The sequence below is a fragment of the Cloeon dipterum genome, chromosome 1 (genome assembly GCF_949628265.1).
Source record: "Cloeon dipterum chromosome 1, ieCloDipt1.1, whole genome shotgun sequence".
Taxonomy (NCBI): domain Eukaryota; kingdom Metazoa; phylum Arthropoda; class Insecta; order Ephemeroptera; family Baetidae; genus Cloeon; species Cloeon dipterum.
Genome location: NC_088786.1, coordinates 15,009,511 through 15,037,101, shown reverse-complemented (window position 1 = coordinate 15,037,101; position 27,591 = coordinate 15,009,511). Strand labels below are relative to the sequence as shown.

At 39.8% G+C, this 27,591-nt stretch overlaps 1 protein-coding gene across 3 annotated transcripts in view; it reads left to right on the top strand.

Annotated features, from left to right (window-relative positions):
- The window catches only part of LOC135935308 (discoidin domain-containing receptor 2-like), a 114,357-nt gene that overhangs the window by 85,237 nt on the left and 1,529 nt on the right, over nucleotides 1-27,591 (top strand). The window contains exons 6-17 of one of the 3 annotated variants that reach the window (XM_065477660.1): nucleotides 5,705-5,881; nucleotides 7,776-7,909; nucleotides 8,873-9,080; nucleotides 16,779-16,886; nucleotides 17,734-17,912; nucleotides 21,902-22,214; nucleotides 22,538-22,725; nucleotides 24,613-24,750; nucleotides 25,153-25,478; nucleotides 25,692-25,784; nucleotides 26,452-26,593; nucleotides 26,663-26,812. In XM_065477660.1, the coding sequence (XP_065333732.1) occupies nucleotides 5,705-5,881; nucleotides 7,776-7,909; nucleotides 8,873-9,080; nucleotides 16,779-16,886; nucleotides 17,734-17,912; nucleotides 21,902-22,214; nucleotides 22,538-22,725; nucleotides 24,613-24,750; nucleotides 25,153-25,478; nucleotides 25,692-25,784; nucleotides 26,452-26,593; nucleotides 26,663-26,812 (2,156 nt within the window). Of the gene's footprint in view, nucleotides 1-5,687; nucleotides 5,882-7,775; nucleotides 7,910-8,872; nucleotides 9,081-16,778; nucleotides 16,887-17,733; nucleotides 17,913-21,886; nucleotides 22,215-22,537; nucleotides 22,726-24,612; nucleotides 24,751-25,152; nucleotides 25,479-25,691; nucleotides 25,785-26,451; nucleotides 26,594-26,662; nucleotides 26,813-27,591 lie in introns of all 3 variants that reach the window. The other 2 variants (XM_065477584.1, XM_065477742.1) reach the window with 2 other exon arrangements.

Here is a 27,591-nt window from a genome sequence, read left to right as displayed (position 1 = left end):
CTTTATATGAGAGGCTTTGCGTCGATCAAAATCATAAACCGCAGCAGGCAGCGTGTGACAGACGAGCATCAAACTTGGTCTCGAGAGAGATAATTGATGATCGGCGTGTCTAATCCCGATATCAGATTTATTCCGATCACGCCCCTGAAATAACAGAGGGAAAGTTTGATTAGAATGGGAATTGATGGCGGCGGCGGTGGCGAAAATCGGAGCCAGGGACAAAAGTGCGCGAGAGGTAAAAGATCTGTCGCGAGGTTTATTAAATTATCTTAGGCCAGAAAGAGGATGGAAGGCGGGGCTTGGGGGCGAAGGAGAAATTTATGCAGAAAGGAGATAAATAACGCATGGGCTTGACGGCATAAAAGCAAGCTTACAAATTGAAACCCAGTGGCCCGTTAACGAACACAAGCTCCAGTCAAAGCGAATTCGCCCCCGCCCGTGCGCGCCAGATGAGGAAAGGCAAAAAGAAGATTTTTCCTCCGCCTTCTTCATGCCCGACTTTCCTCCTCTCTGTCAGACCACCTCCATAAATTAAATATTTCCTTTCTGAATCGTGGAAATGGTGTGTTTTTGGTTTTTACCAAATTTCTGGCCTCATAAAATCATTTCAACACATCTTTATTGCCGATTAAGGCCACTTACACAATTTTCATCTAACTTCCGAACTATCTGCGAGAAATTTTCCTCAGAAAACTCTTAAATGAGTAAATGACACGAAGCAATTATATTTTCCTTGCAAGGATTGAAATATCTCTTAATTGAAGGAATAGCAAGTATATATTCTATAATATTTTTCATTTTAACTAACCTATTAAAAACTTAATAAAACACTGAACAAATCAGTTGTTCCATTTTGCAAGACTGTAGGATATTTTTTAGAGACGGAAATGGAGTGACTCACGGAAAATGCAATAAATCTATGGGCACTATTCGCGCAAAAGGTCGCTCGTGTGTCAGAAGCATCTGGCGAGGGATGGAATAGACAAGCGAGCGATAATTTGCAAGCGACGCGGGTGTCGGCCAAGCAATAATCTGCTCTATTGACTACATGACAATCGTTCTGATTTCGTTCTCTCTGCCTGTGATGCTGAGTGCACACGATTCCTGCCTGCTTGCATCGATTCGACTCTCGAATAAAACGCTTCCACCTGTTGGCTGGCCGATTGGCAGAAATGTATTGACGAGCTCAGAAACAGCCTGTTTGACTTAACAAGGCGAATTCGCTGACGACGGACGACTCGCAACAAGCCGGAATTGCTTGTCAAATACATCGTTTTCCTCTCGTACGTGCGTGCTGCGGTATCGAGTGTACGTATCACGGATTATTTTTTTCCACCTGCTATAATCCCAAGCAGCCAGCTGAGTTGTCGCAAATTGAAGGGGCTGCCTTGAAATCGAGTCAGGAATTCAGTTAGTAAACGTCAACAGTGGCTTTTTACCAATTCAATCAACACATTGCTAAAGAAACTCACACCGGGCCTCCAAATCAATACAATTTGCTTTTCGCACATTATTTGGCTGTTTATAATTCATGACTCAAAAAAATAAATTCAAAATATTATCAGAGAACAAATTTAAGAGCAATAAATGACAAGCAGACTGTGTAGAAACGGATAAAATAACTTAGCCGTTGCTATGTGTCGCACGATAATGTAACAATTAAAATATAAAAGCTATCTAAGTTGATAAAAAGCTTTTCTTACACGAGGGAAATAGTTATCGAAATTTTGCCAGCATCTGAGCGAGCAAATTGGAGGCTGGCCATCTATCATGAAAAACAAGAGAGTTGCCTTTTTTACAAAAACAAAATTTAAAGCAAAAGCAAATTCTAAATAAACTTTAATTTTTGCATGACACATATGGTAAAAATTGTGCTCAAATCTCATTTGTTTCAAAGCAAACAATACGCAAATGTTCCCATCTGCGTAAAAAGATTCATTCTGGAAAAAAGGAGAGCTAAAAGCGAAACAAAGCACACTGAGAAGCTTTTAAACGTCAGCCGCTAGCCCTCTAATTAAAATTTCCCGCCAGATTAGTGCGGACAAGAGCTGTCACAAACATGGTCCATTTTGAATTAGAGGTCTAGTCTTTCAGTGCTATTCAAATTTCAAGTGAAAATTAGCGTAGCAGGACAAAAGAAGAGAAAGCGTGTGTCTCGGGCGAAATACATCAAAATTCCAGCTCGAGTTACGAGCCTGTGATGTTTTGTGTCTTTTCCTTCTGCTCTTCGCTACCATGGCACAACAGCTTGTACTTTTCACCAGTCATAAAATTACACGTATCCCATTATGCCGAGTTGCAACAAAGGAATTCTCCGCTCCGAGAGGCGTCGCAGGCACAATAAAAAGTGACGCCGCCCTTCCTCTGCTCCGCTCTTCGCCCGCAATTTACTCTTTCGCCTCCACTCGAGTGCGGATAGTTTTGGGTTCCTTGGAAATGCTGGGATGCAAAGTTCTGATGCTTAAAAACGCTTTCTTTCGATCTTCCAACTTTAGAAATTACTTTATATGGTTTGGGAATCAATATTTCAGTACCGCCTTAAAATCCTTAATAGTTTCTAGAAGATATAAGCTAAATACTAACCTTGGATTGACTATTAAAATCTATACAAACTATCTTCATTGATAGTATGTCTTCAATTGAAGGTTGGGTTGATTGAAAAAGGAAATCATCCTTGTCGAGCTTTAATCGTCATTTTTCTCTTTTTGGCATGTTGCAGCGTCACAGAAGCGGCCCATTTTATGGTAAAATTCAAAAATTTCCACTTAAAAAATGCCATTCATCAACTGCATCAAACTATTTTGAAAACGCCAAATTATTAACCAATGTTCCATGGTTTTGTAGTGCTTTTCACTGCTTTACAATAAAATCGGGACATTGCAAATTTCCATTTTCATTTCCCACATTGTCAGATGACTGGAAATGTAAACCTTTGATAATGTACATGGTATTGTGTGACATTTTGCAGAAACTTGCTGGGTGTTGGTGCCATTAGCGGGAGCACCAACCAAAATTTAATCATCGTCTAGCCGGCGACGATAAGAAAGCTGTTGCGAGCGGCGAACTAGCATATTAAAATTAATAATTCAGGCAGCGGTGCGGCGGAATTGGAGTAAGCAGAACGCATTCAGGTTGGAGCATAGGCAAGGTGCGCGCAATTTTGTCAAACCAAACCCCCTTGAGGCTTGTGTGTGTGTTTGCGAGCAGAGTTGCAGCAGGAAACCGTTTCTTTTTGTGCCCGGCGGCTCTCAAAAGTGCACAGAGGCTAATTAATTGCGATTGTTGGCTCACTTAATTAAATCGCGGTGGTCTCTCGTTATGTTACGGCCTGGTATGGCCTGAGAGCTGCAAAACGACGCTATTCTCGTTCCTGCTCCACTGTGCTGCATTAATTCGGCCCTCTTAGCTGGTGAAATGCAAATCGCGCTCAATCTGCGCATGGAGCTTTCATTAAAAATGGCTTTTACTTGGGGTAAAGTGAATTAGGATATAAAGCAGTTCGCGAAATTTTCATTTTGTGGTATAGAGCTTTGTGTAAAATGAAATTCAACCAATCCCAGACCAATAAAAAATTCAAAACTTGAATTTCAGAATATCAAAGTCAATCGAAATAAATAGGCCCAAAAAGTGTATTTTTACAATAGTTTTGTAAAAAAATTATCTTTAATACGATTCAGCAGGTCATTTAAGCTTTTTGACTCTAATGAAAATTTTCGGAAAATAGTTTATTTTTATATTATTTTATGAATTACATTTTTGGCAAAGCTGTGGTAACTTTGGGTAACCTTTCTTCTGAGATTAAATATGTGTTACAAATTCGTGCAACTTTTATTAAAATCCGTTTTAGAAAAATGATCTGCGGGATACACAGTTTAAACCATTTCCTTACATGGTTTTTCCTAATCTGGTCTGCCAAGTGGCAAGATACAGCTTTAATTCCTGGTGGTCCATTCTTGATGCTGCAATGTCAATTACTGACAGTCCATTTTCAGTTCTTACATTTAAATCCAACCTCCTTCAAACAGCACTACAGCATAGACAAGTCTGCAAATTCAGCTATAACTATAAACATTATTTTGTTTGAAAAAGACTTTTATTTATTTAGCTCCCCCTAGCGAACAATAATAGCGAAAGCTTCATGTCTCAGTAACATCGCATGGACGCATGAGCCTCATTGAAGTAGACAAAAATAATTATGAATTTCTTTGAAAACAAAACATAAATATGCATAAAGCAGATAAGATTGAAAAAAGTGAAACAAATAATTGATGCCATAGAAGGTTCTCGAGAAAATTAAGACTGTAAAAAAAACATAATTCTAACTTATTTTTTTAAAATTTGGGTTGAACTTTTAAATAATAAACACTTCAATATGTACAGAAAATATTATCTAAAATTAACTTGTTTTGATAGGACAATTTTTTACAATTGGAAAAACGTATCCAAAAATCCATCCTGTGTTTCTGAAAATTTTCAGAGAGAAATTATGCTTGTTGTGTCTCGGAAAAATTTTGTAAGATAGAATTCCAAAAATTCCGTGTACCCTAGACCGCAACTGCCACCCCATCAAAAGAATTAAATGCGATAAATTTCTGTGAAACTATTTTCCTCTTTGCGAAAAACGAGCATTTTTATTCATGAACAAGTTTCGTGCCAAGAGGATGCCAATGTATGTTTTGGTAAAACATTTTCATGCTTTGTAAAGGTTATAAAACAGTTGCTAAATTTTGGTGGAAAGTGCACAAGACGCATAAGGTCGATAAAGACAGGTATGAAATAAGCCCACTTTCTGTGAAATTTCAACTGAAACCTCTGTTTGGAAGCACACGCGCACAAGTAGAGCACACTTAATCGAAAATCATACGTTTACTACTTGTCTTGTTGATATTTCCCTTTGGTGTGCTGGCAGACAACGAGAGACGTTGAAAAGCAATTAATTGGTGGGGCGATATGACACCACCATATTATTTTGGCCCTGTTTGGAGACATGAATTGAAAATAACTATAAGTAAAACGTATAAAATATACATATATAAATCAAACAGTTATTTAGCCCAGTGAGTGGAGAAATACTGTGTGCCGTGGAATGTGCGTTTTTAACATTTCCGTCTCGCAGCAAAATCCTAATTAAATGGTGTGTTTATGTCCGAAACAAAGCATTACTCACCGCGGTTATTACTGGGGAGCGCGCGTGTGGAGCGATTCTGCACGCAAAACTGCAAAATTATTCAATTGAAATCCCGCCAGCGCACACTAAACAACCAGCACACGAAGTCGGCCAGTCGCGTGTGCAACAACAACAAGCGACGTGTATCGTGTTATTATGCGGCGTGTTGACACGCAGGTGAATAATTTCCCAAATTGTGCTGCAAAGCAACTTTGTAGAACAGGCACGGACTAGATGCACAGGAATTCAAAATGTTTCACAATCAATTGCAGTGCCCACGCATTGTATTTTACATTTAACACAATTCATAGCTCGCCGTCTGATTAAAGAAAAACTAATTAAGGGTAGCTCAAAGAGTTCTGTTGTTAAATTTAACCAGGGTTATAAATAAATATGTAAGTTTTTCACAAAATATGAATTTCAGTTGAGAGGTCATTACGAGGTACATAGTAAAATGTTATCTTCGAGGAAACTACAATACGACAAGTCAAAGTATTTTGTGTGCTCAATTAAAAATTAGATGCTTATTTGTTGCAGGTGGGATAATCAGCTACTCAATGCCGGAAAGCAAGCACGAGGGGGAAGCGGGCGAGCTGCAGGACGTGCTGTACGACGGCGTCCGCGCCGGGGGTCTGCTGCGAGGCGGCCTCGGCCTCCTGGTCGACGGGCAAATTGGCGCTGATAATTTCCGCGTGGATATTGGCTACGGAAAGGGTAAATATAGATCTCTACTACATATCTCTCTCGGCCCCACCTATGCTCACGTGCGAGCGAGCGAGCGAGCGAGAGATAGAGATGTGTGTTATTTCCGTGCACGCTCTCTGTCAATATTAATTCTGCTGTTGAGAGCTGAAATGTGGAATTGAAGAGCTCGTTCTCAGGTGCTGCTGCAAAAAAAGAGTAACTTTTCGGGCAAATATTGAAAGCAGCTTTAATTAATCATCCTTGGCTATACATCCGAGCGTGTGTGTCGATTTTTGCTTTTCGCTGCCGAATGGCTGCAGCCCGAGGAGCGTAATCCTTTTACCGAGCGAACTGCTCCGGGATGAAAGGGTCAAGAGTTGTTGAACTTAGTTTTTGATGTGTCTCCGCTTAGCAACTAAGCCGAAAGTAAGTAACCTGTTCCACGCCCTACAGCCATTACCTTGCTGCAATATTGTTACGTGCGTCGGAGCCTTTGAAGTTCGCCTCAAGGCACAAAATTGAATTCGAAATTAATTCAGGCGATCGGCACCGTACCCTCTGCAAAGTCTGCAGGTGGGCGAGTAAATTTCTTTTGAGCAACGTGCACGTTCACCAGAAAATTAGAATCAAAGTCGATTGTGCGTTTAATCAGTTTATTCAGGAAACTCAATATCATCAGCGCGAAAGGTAAATACTTTTTCTTTTGGGCTGTATTCCCTTTTATTTCAAAATGATAATTCACGTGGTAATTTTCAGATGTGTAATTTATTTGCTTTTGAAACACATTGCTTTTTTGTATAGTTTGTATATTTCAGGGAAAAGTTTTTTGTGTGTTGATAAGGTAGCTGAGCGAGCACTAGCCGATATTTTGTCTGAATTTGCTAGACTTGTAATAGTTAAAAAAAAAATCATTTAAAAAAGAACGCAAATAAATAAGCAAAAACGGCAGGTCTGAAATCAAGAGCAATATAAATGTTTTTGACAGCAAAAACGCTCCCCTGAAAAGCAAACACAGTCTCATTAGCAGAACTTGAATTATCGCGTGTTTTCATCAACAACGAGAAAAAGGTCAAATTCGGCTGATTTTGCCCGATTTCGCCTCCGGGCGGGACTAAATTTTTTGCTTTGTTGATTGCTTTTAATTGGACTCTGTGCTTGTTTGGCTCATCGATTAGCAAATTCGTCAGCAGCATTTTTGACACGCTGAATGATTCGTCGGTCAAGTTGCTTTTATTTGCTTAGTCTTTGTGTGATGCAAGCACGCGTACATCACTCAATTATTTAAACAAACAAGGCGCCACTTTCAGGTTAATTGCGACGCACAGGGCCTCGATCCGAATGTATAATTCATCAATTCCGCGTGCACATAACAAAAGGCGGCCTTGCCAAATGAACCGCAATCAGGGCCTGACTCTGTTGATTTTGTACACTCCTCTGTTTGTTGTTCTTTAGGGAATTGCCGCGGCAATTATGAACTTCACACGCCTTTGTTCGCTAAGCAATTGTTGCACAGTTTTGCTTTTGTGCTAAAATTTACTCAGAAGAGTTTTCAGACCTACGTAAGTGTTTCGTCAGATTTGCTTGTGTTAATTTTTTACCATTTTTATTTTTATCCTCTAACGGTTGAGTTGTAGAGAAGCCCTTTTTAAAATAAAACTCGGAAGGCGGAAATATAGAGAGTTAGCATCTCCTGATCGGCGGCTTGACGCGATTTGCGTGTCTTTGGAGCGAAAGGGTAAAAATTTAAAGAGGCGTGCAAGCATTTGCCCGAGGGCTTATATCTCCCTCACTCAGTTTTTGAGGCCAAAATTTTACCCACGCTCCAACGGCAGCAGCAGAGAGTTTGTCCAAGCACGAAGTTTCGATCATTAAGAAGTTGCGAGCGGCATATCAAGTGTCACGTGTGTGTTGTACATTTTCGCAGGAGCTGGCTGGGTGGGCTGGCGCAACGACACGCCGCGCTCTAGATTCGTCGAGCTGATATTCGAGTTTGATCAAGTTCGCAACTTCAGCGCCGTCAACCTGTACACAAACAACTTCTTCAGCAAGGACGCCCAAGTAAGTATATTTGCTCGCACTAGCTGCGCCGCAAAAAGCGATTCGCTCTTCATAAATCGAATCAAATGTACCAAGAGTTGAAATCAAATCGCCACTGATGCTTCGTCTTTGCAGAACAGCCACTCAGAATTTTCCTGATTGCCTCGATATACAGTCAGTATGTCCTTAAACGGGGAAGTTACAGGATGAAACGTGCACACTTTTAGAGTTCAAGCTCTATAACATTCCTTTCCATGCTTTCCAGCACATTCAATTTTTTTATGATTATTTATGTGATTCCCCACATAAAACACAATACTTTGCTATCCTTTGTGCATGCTATATTTTCTCATCAAAATCAGAAAATCGAGGCATTTAAAGTAAATATTTATCTAGTATATTTATTATAGAGATCTCTTAAAATTTCCATTTAGATCTTGGCATTATTCAAGCTGTGACGAATCAATGAAGTTGGGAATCGGCCTTCACGTATTCTACAATTGCGTTTATTATCGACAAAGTGTTGTTCAACGAGATTTTTTACCATTGTTTATTGACATTGATAGAAGAATTGGTAGTCAATTTGAGGACAATTCGTGAAAAATTATGAAACATATTCGCTCAAGAAAAACGAGGAAATTGTTACATCAGCGCGCATTATTTACTCAAAAACAATTGTATAGCATACAAAAGAAAAAAAACTAAAAGATTAAAGCAGTTATAACGTTCTTAATGAAGCACTGATTGTATGTGTCCGTCCATAGGTTAGAAACATATAAAATAAAATAAGACAGTATAAGTCAATCGAGTGCAATATTTTTGTGTGGAGATTTGTTCGACTTTTTTACCTTTGGATTTAAACTCTAAAGTGACACTAATAAAAAGTTCCACCTTCACTTCATTTGACATTGCTAAATTACTAATTTGAAGCAACGACTCTGTTTGTCTTTGCTAAACACAAGCCATTTTTCTTGTCGTTTACAGGTATTTTCCAGAGCAAAGATCATGTTCAGCTACGGTGGCAAATTCTACAACGGTCGGCCGCTCACGTACAACTACATGCCGGATCGGGTTCTGGAGCAGGCGAGGAACGTTTCCATCCATCTCCACGGCAGGACCGGCCGCTTCGTCAAATTGCAGCTTTGGTTCGCGGCCAAGTGGATTCTCCTGGGAGAGGTCACCTTCGACTCGGGTGAGTAGAGAAAAATCCCGCAACTACCTACCTTCTTATACACCGCATATTGACTCAGTGCGGCGGTATTATTGACGCGTTTCACTACAAAGTGGTCCTGACGATGGACAACTGTTTACAATGTAGTAAAGAATAAAAGTATTTTTAGCATATAGTTTAATAAATATTAATCCGACTTATTTAAAAATCATACATTTTCTACCGAAAAGACTGGAATAAATTTCAAAAAAATAATATCTGGACACTTTGTTTTTTTTTATAAATACAAGAGGAGCAGAATTTAACTCAAGCTATAATCAAAAGAGTTATTAAAATAATTTTCATCTAATCCCACGCATTTATATCTTGAGCTTACAGTTGTAACTCCTATCAGTTCTGAAAGTTTCCTGTTCACAATTAGTAGAGTAGCGCCACAGAATTTCGCAATGCTAGCAATTATGAGACAAACATCAACAACGTATATAGCTGATGAAAATGGAATTAGCTAGTGCTGGGCAATCAGCAGCTGCGGTGGTCCGAGAGGAATTACGTAGCTCTTGCCCTCGCAATTCCCAATATTGCCCAGCCTTTTCATTTCACATCTCACGTTTTTCCGGCTCTGATTGTGCCCTTCCCAGAAGCAGCCCTTTGCTGATTAAATAACTTGGCCAGCTCTTCAAAGGCAAATATTCCGGCCTACACCTGAGTTTGCAGCAAGATTGAACGCTAGTATGCAAGATCGATAATAATTGTGGCTCGAAAGGACGATCGTGATATCACTCGTTTTACTCTCACATTGAAAACCCTACTCACCAGGCTTGTTAAGTTCATAATTGCTTTCCGCTAATGAGTTGATTAACCCCAGGGTCATTCAATAAAGAAATATCAATTTCGCTTCATAATAGGTCAACAGTAATTTTGTCAGGCTTCACATTTGAGAGCTCTGAAATAAAAGTTCACAATTTGAAACTTTCCAGACGGGTAATAAATTAAAAGGGTTCTCACCATTATGCCAAATGAGTTTAAAAACAAATTAGGCCTTCCTCCGGGAAATTTCATTTCATTTCTTTTCTTAAAAGTGGAGGGAAAACGCGCGTTCTCATTTTCTGACGAGTGCTTCTTCAAACTCATTCACCCTTATGTTAACGAAAAAACGCTCTGTCCCTTCCTCTTGAATATTTAACCAAAATTAACAGATGAATTTTTAACCAGGTCACACGCGCTGCTAGAAATTCCGTCTCGTGGTATTCAAATTGGAGACGCACTTGCAGAATGGGGATGCCACCACCCGAATTTACTTATTCAGTCTGGCTAACCCGGTGAATTTTTTATTCGTTTCCCTCAGTTTCTCTGAAACTCGAAAAAAGTTGGAGGGTATGCCGCATGGACTTGAAAATATGCTCTCTGTGTAAAGCCTGTGCTAAAAATAGGGGGTACCAAGTAAAATTGAATTATTTCTTTGGAAGGAAGTCCGTGCATTTTTATGCACCGTGTGTAAAAAATTATCAAAGAACATGCATCAGGTCAATTGAATTTGAAAAAAATCAAACTATTTCTACAACATTACACATGAACTTCTAACAGATTGAAACAATAATTGAAAATTGCGAGTCTTCGCCACGCTTCACCAGATTATACAATGGGAGCAGCAGTATTATTATTCCCTCGAAAGTTTGCCGGCGGAGATCTCGACACACACTTCTCACATTGCCTCTGCTGGTGCATTGCATTGTTGCAAAGATAGAGTTTCCTTTGCTTCTTTCACCCTCGTTCTTTGAAATAGGAATGTGGCAAACAATTTAGCGCGGCTGCCAGTCCGAAGATCAATCTGCAGTTGTCTGCTCGCTGCGGTGTTTGCCTCCGCTTTTATTTATTTCCACGACGTTCGCTGCAGAAAATTGAAAAACTTTTATGTCAGTCAGCGGTGCGCGCTGCAAAATCGCTACGTCATTATTGCCAATGACGGTCCGTCCAAGCGTTTGTTTCACTCCGTGCTCCCTTCGAATGCAAGTCGACCGACTTCCCTCGACGTTGCCACCAATACGCGATCAAGAAGTTAAGTTCATAATTTTTTCTTTTAAATGGAGTCGGATAAGATATCACGATTAGATTCAAGGACGTACTTGATGACGTAGAAACTTGTCGAGGATTAAAACGACGAATTCTTTTAAACAACGAGGTTGAAGCCTGGTTTCATCTATATTAAACATGGAAACAACCTCGAAAGGTCGCCTATTCCAAAATTCGGATAAGATATGTTCAGATTATATTTTCAGCAATTTCGGGGGTTTGTCAAAAAATAAAAGTCTATGTTATTAATTTAACTTTCATTTGATTAAATGAAGATTAAAAAAGTAGTTTAATATTTTGCATACAATGAGTTTAAATCTATCTCTAAGAAAGTGAACCAATTCGACTTCTAACAATGCTCGAGCTTTTTCCATTCCAAACTTTTTATTTTCAAAATGAAAAATTATTGTAATTTTCTACTGTTTCTTCCCCTACTGGCTTTACTGGTATAAATTGGCACTGTATGAACGAGCATTGACAATTTTCGCGTCCAGCATGCAACTTGGTGTATCGGGCGGCATGGGACAAAAAATCCATAGCGTATCAAAGCGACGACTTCCGAGCAATTTGCCAGTCTATTTCCTTTCTGTTTCCCGGGAGACGCTTTTCGCCGTGGAAAACGTGCAAAATTGCAAATTCCTCGCTTTATTAATTGCGCTCAGAGGACTCGCTCCACTCTCCTGCCTTTTATGGCTATTATGGCGGGCATTATGCAAATTTTCACTACCGCCCGCACGATATGCTCTTCAATTTCGAGTACAATAACGTTGCATTCGCCTACTTAACTTGTATTTACCTATTCGCGCGGTGTCTGTAATTGGGTTAAGAACTGCGAGACAGTTTGTTGTTAACTCCTTTTCCTCAGAACGCGAAACAGAAGACCAGTCTCTGGATGGCAAAATCATGCCATTCGTGCAAACGAGGTTTAAAATCAATGATGGCACGACTTAATGAATTGAAATTTCTTATTGTTTCTTGTCATTTCTGACAAGTATTTTACACATTTAAGGTCCTGTTCAGAAATGTTTTGTTTAGTACGCTTCATCGTTATTTCACTCATTGAACACTGCTGCCTCATTGAAATGAATTTTTTCATTCTTATTCTAGGAGCCTTAAAAACAGCCTGAATAATTCTATTGGCTTTGCAAAGTTTTAAGAACATCAAAATCGTGGTGAGTGACAAGAAGTTGCAGGGGGCGCACACCCCTTTCCAAACAAAATCGCTCCCCCTGCCGAAAAGTCGCTTTCGCCGCACACCAGAATTTTCATTACGTCAAGATGTAATAAAGAGTCAAGCAGCTTATTATTATTTGCTCTCAGCAGCGCCCACGTCAACCCACGATACTCGCATAATAATATTATTTAATGAAATGCGCCCCTCCAACTCCGCCGAGATTGAAACAAATCGTCTGCTGCTGGCGAAATTAAATAATGAGCGGGCAAAACGCTCAAATATTTTGCCTCGCAGACGTCGGCTGCGCGCAACAATGGGCTGCGGGGGATGATGTATACACCCCACCCCTTAATGCAATCTTTCTACTAAGGAGCCGGCGGGTGGATTCGGTTTTTTGCTCGAGAATTTCGTGCCGGCTGTGTGTTTTGCATGGCGCCTAATTGAGCAGATTAATCAAAGGCATGTTTTCCCTGACAGGCACAAACATGATCATGAATTATGGTCTGTTTTTCCCGTCCTTAATAGACATCCGGCTGAAATTAAACGGCCGGATTAGCCAAGTTTCGCACTCTGTGAAAACTAACTCGAGGGTGCTGCTGAAATTAATAAGTTTCTTTTCCCGAGAAAAATTGCTCTTTCCATCTTACAACTTAATACCTCCCGCGAGATTTCTTTGAAGCTAAACTTTCCCTCTCGTTAATGGACTAATTTGAGCAGGTTTGCAACATTTTTAATTCTGAAGATCTGAAGTGTCATTATTTAAAGTTCTGATTAATTTTAAACTCAAAAATGTCAAGTGGAAGCAGAGCCGAATTTTTTTCATCTTGAGGTTTCTAAACGCCATTTTTGTTTGCTCTCCAATGTCTGAAGATAAACTTTATTAAACCGGAAAAACAGAGCTGAATCTTCAATTTAGATATAATTGTAGACTTTAAGTTGGTCAAACTGTGGAATTCATTGGAATTGTGCCTTACTGCCAACAAAAACAGCGCTTTTGTTTGGAAACGTGATTTTCTACAGCCATACGATGTATGATTTTAGACGTGTAGTGCAGTATTTAATTAAAATTTTACCATTTCCTAAGAACCTTGCGAAGGAAAATAGTGTGTAGCAATACCTGGCCTGTGTGCCTACCGCAGGAAGCATTTTCTCAACTCTATTATGGTGACTGCAGAAGAGAAATTGTTTTAAATAAGACTTGAGCATGCATTCCGTGAAAATGGTTATGGAGGCTGCCGAGATTCGCCTGCGCTCCCCTAGCTTTTCTATGTGGCATCGGGGCTGAAAAGTGGCATGAAACTAATTACGCTGGGGCACATAACAAGCTCCCCTTTCACTGCCTCTGAAAGAACGGCTAATATAATATGACGAAATTTTGGCCCGCGTGCGATTATAAACACTTTGGCGGAGTGCGCCCTGAATACTTAATGCCAGCATCCGCCGCGCTCGAGATATATTGCACAATAAAATACTTGTGCACGGCCGACTTTTAAACTTTTATGTCCGAAAGCAGAGACACTCTCACAACAGAGCATTTTTTTCTATATATATCCACAGAATAAAAGCACTTTCAGCAAGCAGCAATCCCGTTTTAATATAGAGGCTGGTTGGAAAATAGAACGAGAGCAGCAAAGGGCAAAGAGTACTTTATATTAAGGATTTTAAGAATTATTGATGCTTTCCTCAACTTTCCTGGTGAAAAAGCTATGTTGAAACATGAACGTTTTTACTGTCTTTACTTGTTCCCTATCGTACAGCGCTGTGAAATTACATAGTTCAAACTAGTTTACTTTGCCAGCAAGATTTAAGCATAATTGGGAAAATTTAGTTAGTTCTGAGAAGCAGTTTGAAGTCAAGAAATCGTTATATTTCAACTTCTTAAGTTTCAAAACATTATAATTAAAAACTTTTTAAATTAAAAAGTTATTCTTCAAAAAATATCATCCAAAAGCAACTTGATTGGAAGCAGAAAGCAGGGCAATGCTTTTTATATGACAGACAACAAAATAAACTTCTATCCCACTCTGTCCTTTCCATAATCCGGCTAACAGCATCAAATGACGATTTCAGAAAAGAGTGCAATCCATTAGCAAACAGGCTCGCGGGTGAAAGCGATATGCGTCTTAATCACCTCGATGCGAAAGGGTGAAAAGGAATACGTTTGGTCAATTAGGGCCCAAAAGAGAAGCTGGCAAATTGCGATTGTCTGTCTTTGCGTGGGGATGATCCTCGGCGGCGGTCGAACATGACTTTTCACTCGTACCCCTCGACGACCCTGCTCAATTATTTCATCGAGCGGCTCAATTTATTCACGGTAAAGTAGTATTTGCACAAGCTGCCTGAGCACAACAGGCTGAGTGTGAGTGAGTGAGTGTGTGTATGTTTATTGATCACCTGGCCGGGCCAGACGCAGCAAAAAAGCCAGCGCCGACTCACCCTGCCTCACGCACCTCCACTCTCGAGCTGAGCTAAAAGTTTGCACTCACAAACTTTCATCCTGTTATGCTCTTTGTTTAAATCCGTTTCCGAATTAAACTCATAGCAACATCCGTGCATTTAATTTTAAAATAATAAAACCATTTTTACGGTTAGCAGACCATAAAACACGACCCCGTTCGTTGCTCTTTGAACCCTGATACCATTTAAAAACCATTGTAACGGTTGATCGTAAAAATTATGCTCTATATGAAAGGAACAAATATTGCAAAAAATTATTATATTGAATCACCAAACGATATTTACATGCAAATTTAAAGGGGTTGAAGCATGCTAAATATGGCCATTTTTTATTTCATGGCCCCAAGTATATTTAAAAATATTCCCACCATAGTATTCCTAGCTACTAGAGAACGTATTTTCAAACCAAGAAAAAACCTCAACAAAAATAGGAAATTTAATATTTCTCGAAATTCTTTATTTCATTATTGTTCAAATTGAAGCAGAAATAGTGGTGAAATGTAAATCATCGCATGTATTCTTCCGCTCATTGATTACATTTTATCGCGCATGCATTAGACGCATTTCCAGCAAAACCGCAAAGTGCTGAATGGATTTCGCTAGAATTGGAAAAGCGGCAGGGTTTGTGGTGAGCCGGCTGCTGCTGCTTTATTCGAAATAAAAGGAAATTGCGTCGTTTTAATTTCCTCTCTCTCACTCCAATTTAAATAAGCATCGTGTGTGCAGTGCTCGCAGTAACAATGTGTAAAATGCCGTACACGAGTGGCAAGCGTACAAAGCCGTCGTCCTATAATATGAACTGCCCGAGAACGATACTATGTATGCGAACAAACAGCCAGACCACGCAAAATGATCATTCTCGCGGCCTCATTGTTCCACCAGCTGTTGTGCAATTCACTATGCATAATAACTCACGACACTATTGATGCGCCCAATTTGCTTGTGGTTGAATCTATAATTCGGCTCAAATCTGATTTAGACCTCTGGCAAATGAATTATATGGATGGATGTTGGCAAATACATATCTTAGGGTTGGAGGTTAAAATATTTTCAAAATATTTTACACGTATGAGTGTTCCATGAACATGAACTGTAAAAACAACTCAAATGAAACTGTAATTATTTAAAATATTTTATTTATAAAGTATTTATTAAACAAAATATATCGAGGAATTTGAAATAATTTAAAATCCATAAAATTATCAAGTCGTACAACACTAAAAATGTCGCATTTAAATAGGTTAACAGTACTATTCTGCTTCTATCAAAGTTATTTTACTTGCCACAATTTTAATATATTCTGCTTTTTCAATTCGAGTTTAATATTTTTTAGCCAATATAACGCTTTCAAACTTGTAATTAAAATTTAAAAAATAAATATTTTTTTTTGAGATTTGGGTTATCATGCATGAACAAATAATGTCTTTAGGTCAAAGCTATTTTTTTAGAGTTTGTGTGCCTCTGTGCTCGTTTCACCTTAAGAAAAATTTTCAATAATAATTGTGTCACGCGTGCTACTACAACCAGGGAAGGAAAGCGACGGTCGGCCCAATTACAGAGCAATTTAATCACACCTCGGCGTGGCAAGATTTGTGCGAAACGCCTCAGCGAGAGAATTATAATTATAATCGTCGTTATTATTACAAGTGTTATATGCATAATATTGCTGTAATGGAAATGCAGATTACGATCTAAATGGCGCGCAGCAGAGCCGAGAGCCTTCTTCCATTCCATTCCATTCCATCCCATTCCATTCCGGGCAAGAGCAGAACGTGGAAAAGCACCACTTGCCTCTCCGCCATCATAATTACGCAATAATGAAAAGGCAACAAGGATTCCCTTTGCTGCATTTGACGCCCCACTCATTTTTCTCTCTCAGGCTCTCTGGTTCGTCTATTAAATTTAAACTCGTCGCGCCCAGCCAGCACTTTGTTGGCCGTTTCGGCGAATTAATTTTGCTTGGCTAATTAGCTTATTGGAGAGTTGCTCTTTATTCCCTTTTACAATCCATGTTTCAGATCCATTCTACGGAAATTTCACGGACGAAACGGAAGCCAGCGTGGATGCTAACGAAATGGTTGGAAACTCGATGGTGCACGACTCGGATTGGGAGCAGTATGAGACGAGTAAGTAGGCTCCCTGTTTAAATAAAATTTGTATAAATTTAGATTTAATTTACATATCTTAATATTTGAATAGTTTCCCGCCGATTTTTGAATACGTTCAATGGTGCAACATGACTCAATCCACTTATTTTTTTCTTAGAGCTACTCTTTTTGTAAAATGCGCTCTAAAATTTAAATTAATTCCACGATATCATTTGAAAAATACTTCATGTTGATTTGAGTGATAGGAAGTGAGTTCGGTCATTTACTTAGAAGATCGACTTTTTCACAAATAAATAAAAAATCAAATTATTTCATTGTACTCGGTAATCATAATAAATCCTGTTGTTCAATAAATTATGATAAATGACCATCGAGGAAGAAGTACAATTTTCGAGATAACCTCAAGAGTAGATGGCTTTATCTAATTACAATTTTGTTAAAATTAAAGTCTAAAATTTCTCTATTGTGTTATGGAGAACTAGAGACCCCTAGATTTTGCCATTTTCCGCTGAAACGACAACATCGGAAATATTTTTTATTCGGGTAATTAAGTGCTGCCTGAATACAATTTTTTAAAATTCATTCTTTATATGCGTAACGACTTTTTGAATATTATAATATGCGCACTCTTCATTTTGACCATATAGTGAAGCCTGCATGTCAAAACAACAACGAAACAACTAAAGTCATCGCCCTGACTATAATCCTTACAACGAGGAATGTAAACCACGCAGCTTGTCACTAAATGATTGCAAGTTGTGCTGTTTGTAGGCAGATTTGTGTTGCGTTATTTCCGGCTGACGAGCGGGATTTGGGCAAAGTTTGCGGCGCCGGTCGGCTAATCAGGGCTTTCGGGTTTTTGCAGTTGCTGCGCCGCACGAGGGCCAGAGCTACGTGGAAGTGGTGGTCGGTGTGTTGTCGGCCATCTCGCTGCTGCTTCTGCTCGTCTTTGCGGTGATCGTGGTGCTCAGCAAGAGACACAAGCTACAGGGCTCGCCCACCACCATCCTGAGGAACTCATTCGGCGCAACCATCAACATGAAGGTCGGTACAAAAACCAAAGCTCATTTCCCAACTCTCCCGGACGACTTCTTCTACCCCTCACCATCCAGCGGATCAAAAGATCAAAAGCAGACACGCAAAATATTTGTCCCTCTTGTGGCGGTGGATACATTATGAGGATAGGACTCTTGCCCTTTAGACTATTGACTTTTGAGGAACATGACACATGACATTCAATGTTTAAAAAAAACATAAGGTTCAAATCAATGAAAAATGACAGAAATTTAACTTTAATATGGACTCATTCGATTATTTTCATGATATTTCCCGGTTTACCAATCTTTTTATTTCTTCAAATTATATTTAGATTTTATTTTGTGACTGTGTTAAAACTAAATATCAGACTTTTTCGAGGGTGCCTTGGTGGAGGAAAGGAAACTCAGTATATTATGCTTGAAATCAGCTGTATAAAATATTCGTTTACTCCTAATCTTTTCCATTTAAAGGACAGGAAATTACCCGATAGGAGCCGTCCATTAATTTAAAATGCATCAAATCGAAGGCAAATAAATATTTCATTTTGATAAAGCCGCACTCACTTTTCTGCGATTAGGTTGAAGTAAAATCGGAAAATCCCAAAAATTTCCATATTCGAAGTCGAGGTGCATGAGAAACTAAAAATTAGGCATCATATCAGGTCACGAGCAATCACTTTAAAAAACGGTTTTCGTTTAGAGAGTATATGGGTGTCCATATAATTGTGTCAATAGAAAAGTATTAAAAAAGATTAAAAATACCATACTAGGATATAAAATCATTGTGACCTTTCGTCTTTTAAAATTTATTTGAAATGTGCTTTGACATTTGCCATATTTGCTAACTAAATCCTGCTGTATACCACACTTAAATCGAAATGTATGTGTTACTCACGGTCAAATTAATAATACAAAGTGATGTATCACTCTTAGTATTCTGATATTTGACTTTTGGCCTTTAATTAATGGATAACTCGATCCTCCGTTTCAATAATCAAACGGGCAGGCGTATTCGAAAGCCGGGCATTTTCTAATTGGAAGCCGTACATTTCGACCATTGCATGACGCAGGCAATATATTTTGTCCGAGAGGGTATAATTTAGCCGGCAGTCGTTTATCAAATCACAGGCAGCTGGTACAAATGCCGCAAATAATTTCGCAAAGCCGATAAATAAATTTGAATCAAAAATGAAATCGCGCGCGCCACATTTGCCGCTCAATTAGCCAAATGTGCGAGCAAACACATACACACACAAACACATTTCGTCAGACGAACGCATGTTTGTTGAACGACGACCAGCCCGCTTCACTTTGCTCCTGCCACTTCAGACCTCTTTGTTGTTGCTGCACTATAATTAATTAGTTTTGCTATACTTTGACGCATTGCACACAATGCGTGAATGTGTATTTCATAGATTTACCACTCAACAGCCAAGAGAAATCCACACTAAAAGCCGTTTCGATTTGTTTTCAATGTAATGCTGATACTTATTTGAATTGAAAGTCTAAATTAATCTCACTCCAATCAATACTTTATACTGTAGGATTTGTATGTATGTACATATGCAATTCTAAACTCAAAAAGACTGCGACAGTTCTCAATATTTCATTGTTTGTTTAAAACGTTTTGTGAAAACATTCACAAAATCTAGATCAACTAAGTGCCAGCGGCAATGAAAGGCATTTTTATTGCGTGTAAAAATAATAATTGGCTCGCCGATTCAAACGAGCATGTTATCCATTCTGCATTTTTCGCCTTTGGCGATCAATCCATGCGGACCCCAATCAAAATAATTTGTGAATCCATAACCGCTCAAACCGTGAATGGGCCAGTGTTTGCACTCGCTCATTTGTGTGTTGCGTAAAATTATTCTGTTTCACTTACGGCCAGGCATTTGCTTTTCCATAGAAGATCGGCTCAAACAACGCGTTTAATATTTTGTTTTGAGATCGATGATGCCAGCAAAAATATAGATACCATTCCATTTCCACCCAGCGGCTTATCAAAATTACTGCGTTTTTCCGGTGCCTGGAGGTGTAATGTATTCCACGGATTTGCCGCGGAATTCCGCGCCCTCGTGCAAATTTAACAGCCGCTCCAACTCAATTAATATTTTAGAGATTATACGCGCTGCGCCGCGTGACACATACATATTGATTAATCTAATCTGGATTTAATTATGCATCGACAATATTCTCCCTGCGGAATCAGCTTTATGCCGCCTCTTGCCCACCGTCAAATTAATACATATATATATCCCTCCATCGTCAGCGTTACGATTCTTTACGCATCTCATTACAAAATCGATCAATAAGGCAATTTGATATTTCCAACCGTCGACCACTTTCAATTTTTGAATCAAAATACGATAATGAATAGTTCACTGACCGAGTCAAAGCATTTTGCATAGGAACGAGACGCACGCGGTCATCAATCACTCGGCATATTGGAAAGCTGCAGTGGCAGTAATTAGCGCCGGCAGTTGTAAACAGAGCGGAGCCATCAGCGTCGCTCTACTCGTTTGACTGCAACGAATGAGCGCCTGCCAATGCTTGGCTTATGCAACGTGCGCTGCGTACTTGTCGTGCCGGTTGCACGTTGCAATGCAATTTGTGCACCATACATAATACAGCACGATTCTGCTGCTGATGTTCGTTCCCATGATGCATGCATCCTTTCCGATGCATTTTATTCATATCACTGCATTATCCTTCGAGGCGATTCGATTTTCCATATCCGCACGGACACGAGACGCAGCCCTACACTTGGTTTTACGATCGATTTATCTAAAGATTCTTAAAAAGCTCAATGATCCACATGAATAATTTTTATGTTGAGCATGCATGGCAAAAATTTCAAAAAATATCTTTCATTAAAATTCATTTCATTTAACTCATAGACTCTACACATAAAAACCAAGCATTAAATTAATAGTGGACTAAACAGAAATATCGATTTATTTCCAGCATTTAGAGATGTCAAAGGTTTGGATCATTTCCTTACGATAGGTTGTCTTCATGTACGAAAATACATATTCCGGGAAGAAAGATGCCGAAATATCGCACGACATCCTTTGTTTGAGCAAGCAATTCAACGCATCGGTGTGGGAAGAAATAAATTGTTCCTACACCGTGCAACAAAATTTGCATCGCCTCTGGCGTCTCTCGTGTCGGAGTGCTATTGCTCAAATTGAAAGTTGCCCGGTCAACAACAATCGATGAGGCGGTGGTGCTGTTTACTTGAGAGGGGAAAAATTAAACTCTGTGTTCGGCGCCACTACACAGAGAGTGTGTTTGAACAGCACATTATTGAAAAAGCCGAGCTAAATTATAGAGCAGCTGAATTTGTTTATCTCGCGATTGGCGGCTACGAAACAAATTTCGCGTGCTTTACAAATTTCCACCCGCGCGGATAATGGCGCTGAATAATGCTTTCCCAACGCCCATTTCCTTCCATTACACGTCCTCGTGAGACCGGCGCGGGGCCACAATGGCGGCCACCGAGAACATTAATTTTATGCCAAACTATTTTTCTGCATAATTTCCTAAAAGCACACACACGCTATTTTCCACCAAAAAGTGGGACTTGAGTGACAAAAGATTGTCGTCAATAGCACGTCAAGCTGGTGCGTGATATATGGAAAGTTTTTTTCAGCGTTGACGTCTACAATTTCTTTGATATCCTATGGATAACTAATTCATATCGTATCGATTGCGTTTCATTTTTTAAAAGGTAGACACTTTCAACAAGAAGGATTATGTCCGAATGACAATGTTCTTAAAATCGATTATATCCCAAGCAATATGGTTTTATCCTACACTAAAAATAACACAAAAATCATAATTAAACAGCCCCAAAAGGTAACTTAAACACTAATGAGGTCGTCCGCTCCATAATACCCTCCTGATTCCCCAGTTCATTCTGGTTGTGTGCATGCTAGGTGTGAGTTGAAAGTGCACCAAACTGAGTCGCGAATTCAGGTGCCCTTTTTTCAGGATCTGCTTATGAACCTGTCACCTATGGGCAACAGTTTAGTGCCGATGAACGGCCCCCTGACACCACCTTCACCGACGGCCACGCCCCTGCGCCAGGGTTCACCGCCGCCGCCAACCCTGGAGGAGCTGCTCATGACGCCGTCGGCGCCGCCCGCCTGCCCCAGCCCGTCGGGCAACCAGGTGCCCCTCAGCACGTCCTCAAACACGCTTTACTACGAGCGGCAGTACAGGTCGCCTCTGATCGAGGCCGCCAGGGCGCAGAACGGCTACGCAGCCACCGCAAACCTTCACAGGGGAGCATCCCTTGCAGCAGGTAAATCTGCTAAAAGGGCAAAAAGATCGTTTAGTAAAACCAAAGATATAAATTTATCAAATATATTCTTTAAAAATTGGTTAGTTTTCCTTTCAAACTTAAAACTGCAAAGAGAGCAAGTAAAAAAAATGGTATTTTCTCTGAAATTGAATAAACCTTGATATAATCCATCCTTATAGAGGGCAGCTATGAATATATCTGCTAAAACCTGACAAAAAAGCAATAATATCATGTGATCATGTGTGGTCTTTTGAAAAAAAATCAAAAAACCTTTTCTCTCTATTGCATTCCGCAATTACAGAAATGAGACACAAATTTTCCAGATCTAGACGGTAGCGATATGGAAGGCGAGAACTCGCCGCTGCGTTTCAACAGCGTGGAAGGTTCACTGCAGGCCGCGGAAAGGTCGTCGAGCAACCAAATCATCAATCTGGGCAACTTCTTTCCAAGGGTGGCGTCCGAGCCCACAAACCGCAAGAGATACCATACTGCCCCTAGGGAAAAGCACAGGGTGAGTTATTTTATGGAACGCGCGCGCGTGTTTCCAGGCCGCGAATGCTTAATTTCGCACTTGCGGCGAGGGAGCAGCGAGCCGCACTGAAATTAGGTCATTCAGCCCCATATAACTATCGATTCTCAGCCGAGAAACATGAACATTAGAGATTTCCAATCTTGAGAGGAAACTTTCAACTCAAGCTATTACACTAAACCATTAGCAAGATGTATACATAATATAAGATTAAGTACTTGCCATTAACTAAGAAAAGAAAAATTTACATTTGTCTTACCATCAAGTATGAAACCGTTATTTGAATTCAAATTCCTGAATTTGTTACAAAATGTTGCAGCTTGGCATTTTTGTAAATTCTTTCAAGAAGGAAAATCTCATCTCATATCGTTTTTCTAAACCTTTATTACCCTTTCTAAATCTGGGAAGCGAGAGTGAAGTGAAAGGTGTCAACGCTGACTGAATTCAAGGGCTAAGCGAGGTGAAATCTGCTTGCGGAGGATTCTTATCTCGTTCAAATTGTCGCTCCGGACAAAAATTTCCCTCCTGCTCGCTGCTCCTCGGCTCCATTTTAATCACTGGCATTAACAAATATTTGCTCTGGCCGAGTTCAAAAGAGTGTCCGTCGTCGGGCTGGATTCAGCCGAGTGGACAAGACGCTGCAAAGAGCGGGAGAGGAGGCATTAATCATCGCTGGCTTGTGTGTGTCGACTGCCTGGCGGTAAACATTTCAGGCCGGAATGAAACACACTCGTGCAATATCACTGGGCAGCAGCTAGGCAGGAGCCGGGGACTTGTTGTCCAGTGGCGCGCCGGAAAGTGCATGAAAGGGGCGCAGAGTCAACAAGGTGTGCGCCTGAGGCCGCCTTCCTCCCTTAAACGATGCTCCCGCCGCGCTTATCTCACAGTGTTAACCGCTTTTCAGCGAAATCTCGGTTTTTTAAAACATGCTGAGGTTAGCAACGTGCTAACAAAAGGCAAGATTAAATGTCAGCGTAAAGTTCATTCAAGAAAAAATCAATGCTAAATATCCTAAAAAATTTAAGGACAAGCTATTGAAATGAATCACTCATCTGTTTTAATATTTCAAGACTCCAATTTACTAACGAATTTAAAAAACTTAAAATTGGTTAACCTTTTCAAAACAAAAATGCATCAAATTTAATGCTTAATTTCCTCAGAAATCAGCATATATCCATTGTATTTCATAAATATTTAACTCTTTAACTTTCAAATGAGTTAAAATTATTTTTGCTAGAATTTTAGCAGTATTTTTAATTAAATTACATTTTTTTGGTCGGACCAAGACAGAGTCCGGTCGGTCTATGTCCCAAGTAAGCAGATAAATTAATTTTAGTTATATCCTTAGCTATCATGCAATTTTTATTCATCGTCAGGTTAATAAAATACTAAATGAAACAATCTTGCCAAATTTTTTTTGGATCATATGTGTATGCTATCAAATTCAAATGCAAAATTAAAAAGTTTGTGTCATAAAACGAAAAATTGGCTAAATATATGTTACAAATTTAACTTACAAAACAAAAATGAATCGCTTAATCAACAATGGACTGAATTTATAATTTGTACTTGTACATCCAGGGCTGCCCCTTGTGTGATATCGGTTCTGATCTGTCGAGCGACGCACTTCATCATCTCCTTTTGACAGGCGCGTGCGCTGAAATTGTTAATTCGGTGCTCACATAGGCGCGTGGTACATGCAAACGCTTTGGCGAGAGGTGCTGATATTTTTAATTGAAGCGGCGGTGCGGCACACACACACACACACACTCTGAAATCGCAAAGGGATCAGCGCAGCGCGAACGCCGAAAGGCACTTTGGCCGACTCGAATTAGCGCGCGGCTAATCGAGGCTTGGCGCGTGTTGCAGGTGCCGCCGCCGGTTGTGTCGTGGAACATCGCCCCCAGCATGGGCCACCCCTACAAGTGCAGGGAGGCTGAGGTCAACGACATCCCCCGATGCATGATTCAAATAGTGCAGAAATTCGGTATTTGCCACGCTGGAGAGGTGAGTTGTTTACACAGTGAATTTATTAAAAATGTAAAATGAATTCCACGAGAAAAGAAGAAAGAGAAAATCGCCTATATACCTTCAGAAAAGCAATAGTGCGTGGGCTAAATTTTTAAATTTTTGCACCAAAAAGTGAAATCATCTTAGAAAGAAATGATATCAGGACATCGAAAGCATGGAATGTGATTTAAGATTGAAGCTTTTTAAAACAACCAAAAATATCTTCCACTAAAACTACAATAAATTGAAATTTTACTTTATTGTTTTTAAATTGTTAATGTTGAAAATACTAGGCATCAAGTGAATGCAATAAAAATGGCAAGAATTTGCAAAAACCAAGTCATGAAGATCGTGAAATTGTGAATCAACTTAAAAGGACGGTTGCCTCCCGTCTCTTAGGTTCTTCTATGTGACCTGGATAGCCCTGAGGAGGTAGGCACAAACAGCCCCCTGGTAGCCGTGCGCGTGAACAACGATGATGAAGGTGCGACTAGTGAGACGACCCTGCGCGAGATACGCTTCCTCTCGTCACTGCAGGACTGCAACGTTGTTCGAATGCTGGGCGTGGTCACCTCGGAGCAGCCGCACTGGACCGTCTTCGAGTACCCTGAGCTCGGTGACCTGGCACACTTCCTGCAATTCCGGATCGGGCCATCGCAGCCACCGGTCTCGCCCTGTCCCGGCAACACCACCACTCTCAGACCCAACAGTCTGCAGACCCTAAGGTGACTGGCGATTTCTGCTTTATATATAAACTCAGGCGTGCAAAGTTTCGCTCTATGCAACTGGACCAGCGAGCAAGTACGCAGCGTTGCATAACTCGCTCGCTCATCCCCCCCTCTCTCTCTCTCTCTCTCTCTCTCTCTCTCTTTCTCTTTCTCTGGCTCGAAACAGAAATCACGTTCCAGCAGTTTTAATTAAACTTATTGTCGTTTCAGCTTCGGGTGCCTCATGTTCATGGCGACGCAGATTGCTTCCGGAATGAGATACATGGAGCAGAGAAACGTAGTGCATAAGGATTTAGCAGCGAGGTGCGTCCAAATGAGTTATTCAAGCCAAGTTTCCCTGTTCACACAATTATTCAAAATTTAGCTCTGTAACAAGATTTATTTTCCAAACACGTTCGCAAGTTTCCTTTAGAAAAAATTATCGGAAAAACATTCTCAAAGTCTACTCACTCGCGTAAAACTTTATCCATAGTAGTATAATTCCAATAATTTGAATTATTTAAAATTAATTTTTATACAAAACATATTTTTGATGGCGTGAGTAAGTCATAACAAGAATACTTATAACGTTTAATGTTTAATATCAATCTGAGCTTCATTGAAAAGTAAAAAGACAGTGCTCTGTCTTTTTAAATAAATTGGCAGGTGAGATATTTGAAAAATCCACATTCATTTTCCTAAAATTCGGTCCTCGAGAATTGATGAGAAGGATCTTTCTTTAATTATGAATTTAGAAACTGCTCTTTTTAAAACGATCTGAAAATTACTTGATTTTTATCAGTGTACTCTAAACATTGGTTTTTAACCTTTTTTCCGAGTCATATAAGTGATAATTTAAAATAATTTGAAGGCATTTTCATGCGTTTTAAACCAGACTGTTTCGAAGTGGCAAATGACAGTGCAGAAACCATTGTCGGCAGATGCTCTCGTTTCTCTCCAACTAATCTTTCAATTACGGTCGGTCTGGCAGGAACTGCTTCGTTGGTCGAGGCTACGCGGTGAAGGTGGGCGACTTCTCCATGTGTAACCCGATCTACAAGGAGGACTACAGCGAGATCGGCGGCCGGCCTCCTCGGCCCATTCGCTGGCTCCCATGGGAGAGCATCCTGCTCGTAATTAAATTCCCCCGCACACGCGGCTGCCCAGTCCCGCGAGTGTAACTCTCCTCTCGTTGTTCGCAGGACCGGTACACGTGCAAGAGCAGTTCATGGTCGTTCGCGGTCACCCTGTGGGAAATCCTCACCCTGGCCAGGGATAGACCCTTCTGCACCATGTCCAATGAGATGGTGATTCAGAATGCCGAGAGGATGTACTATGGAGGAGAACTTGAGGTAAAAGAAAAACGCTTGCACAAAAAAGGGTTTTAAAGTTTGAAGTTGTATGCTCATATTTTTTTGAGACAATGAAAAGCGTTAAACTTGAAATAGAATAATGAGTCAACTTGCGTCTCAAAGACAATCAATTTTATTTCATTTTCTTATAAATTAAAATCATCAATCCCGTCGGTATCAGCAACTGCTCAATTTCTTTATAATAAGTAAGTATGTATTAACTTTAGAAATTTATTATTGGTTTATGTAGTAGAACTTTAAATGCCAACAAAAATAACATTTTACATTGTTGAGAATTATTAAGAAAAGATTAAAATGGGATTGCTTACAATTTTTCTGTAAAGCGTTTCTTCAACCGCGCAAAAGCGCATTCATAGACAAGGTTTCAGCTTGATTTTTGCTGTTCTACAATCTAATTTTCGAGTCCAGTTTTTCCTCTTGCTTAACTTGTTTCCTTTGAAAATCCTCATAAGCTATTCAAAATTGCTTGAGGAACGCCTATTCAATAAATTTGAAAATTAGCTGCCTGAAGGGTACGAGTTAAATAAATATTGAAGAGAAAAATTATAACGACACATTCTCGAGCTGGTAAGCAGCCAACAGTTGAACAACATCAAATAATGTTCCTCCCTAGCTCTTTCACAATTGATACTAAATGTCAACCTTTTATCATTTTTGTGGAGAAAGTCCACAAACTTAATCGCTTGAGGCAAACTATTATGTTGAGAACTATGACGTCAGTCGTCCCATGACGCAAGAGGTGCTTATTTTTTCTATTT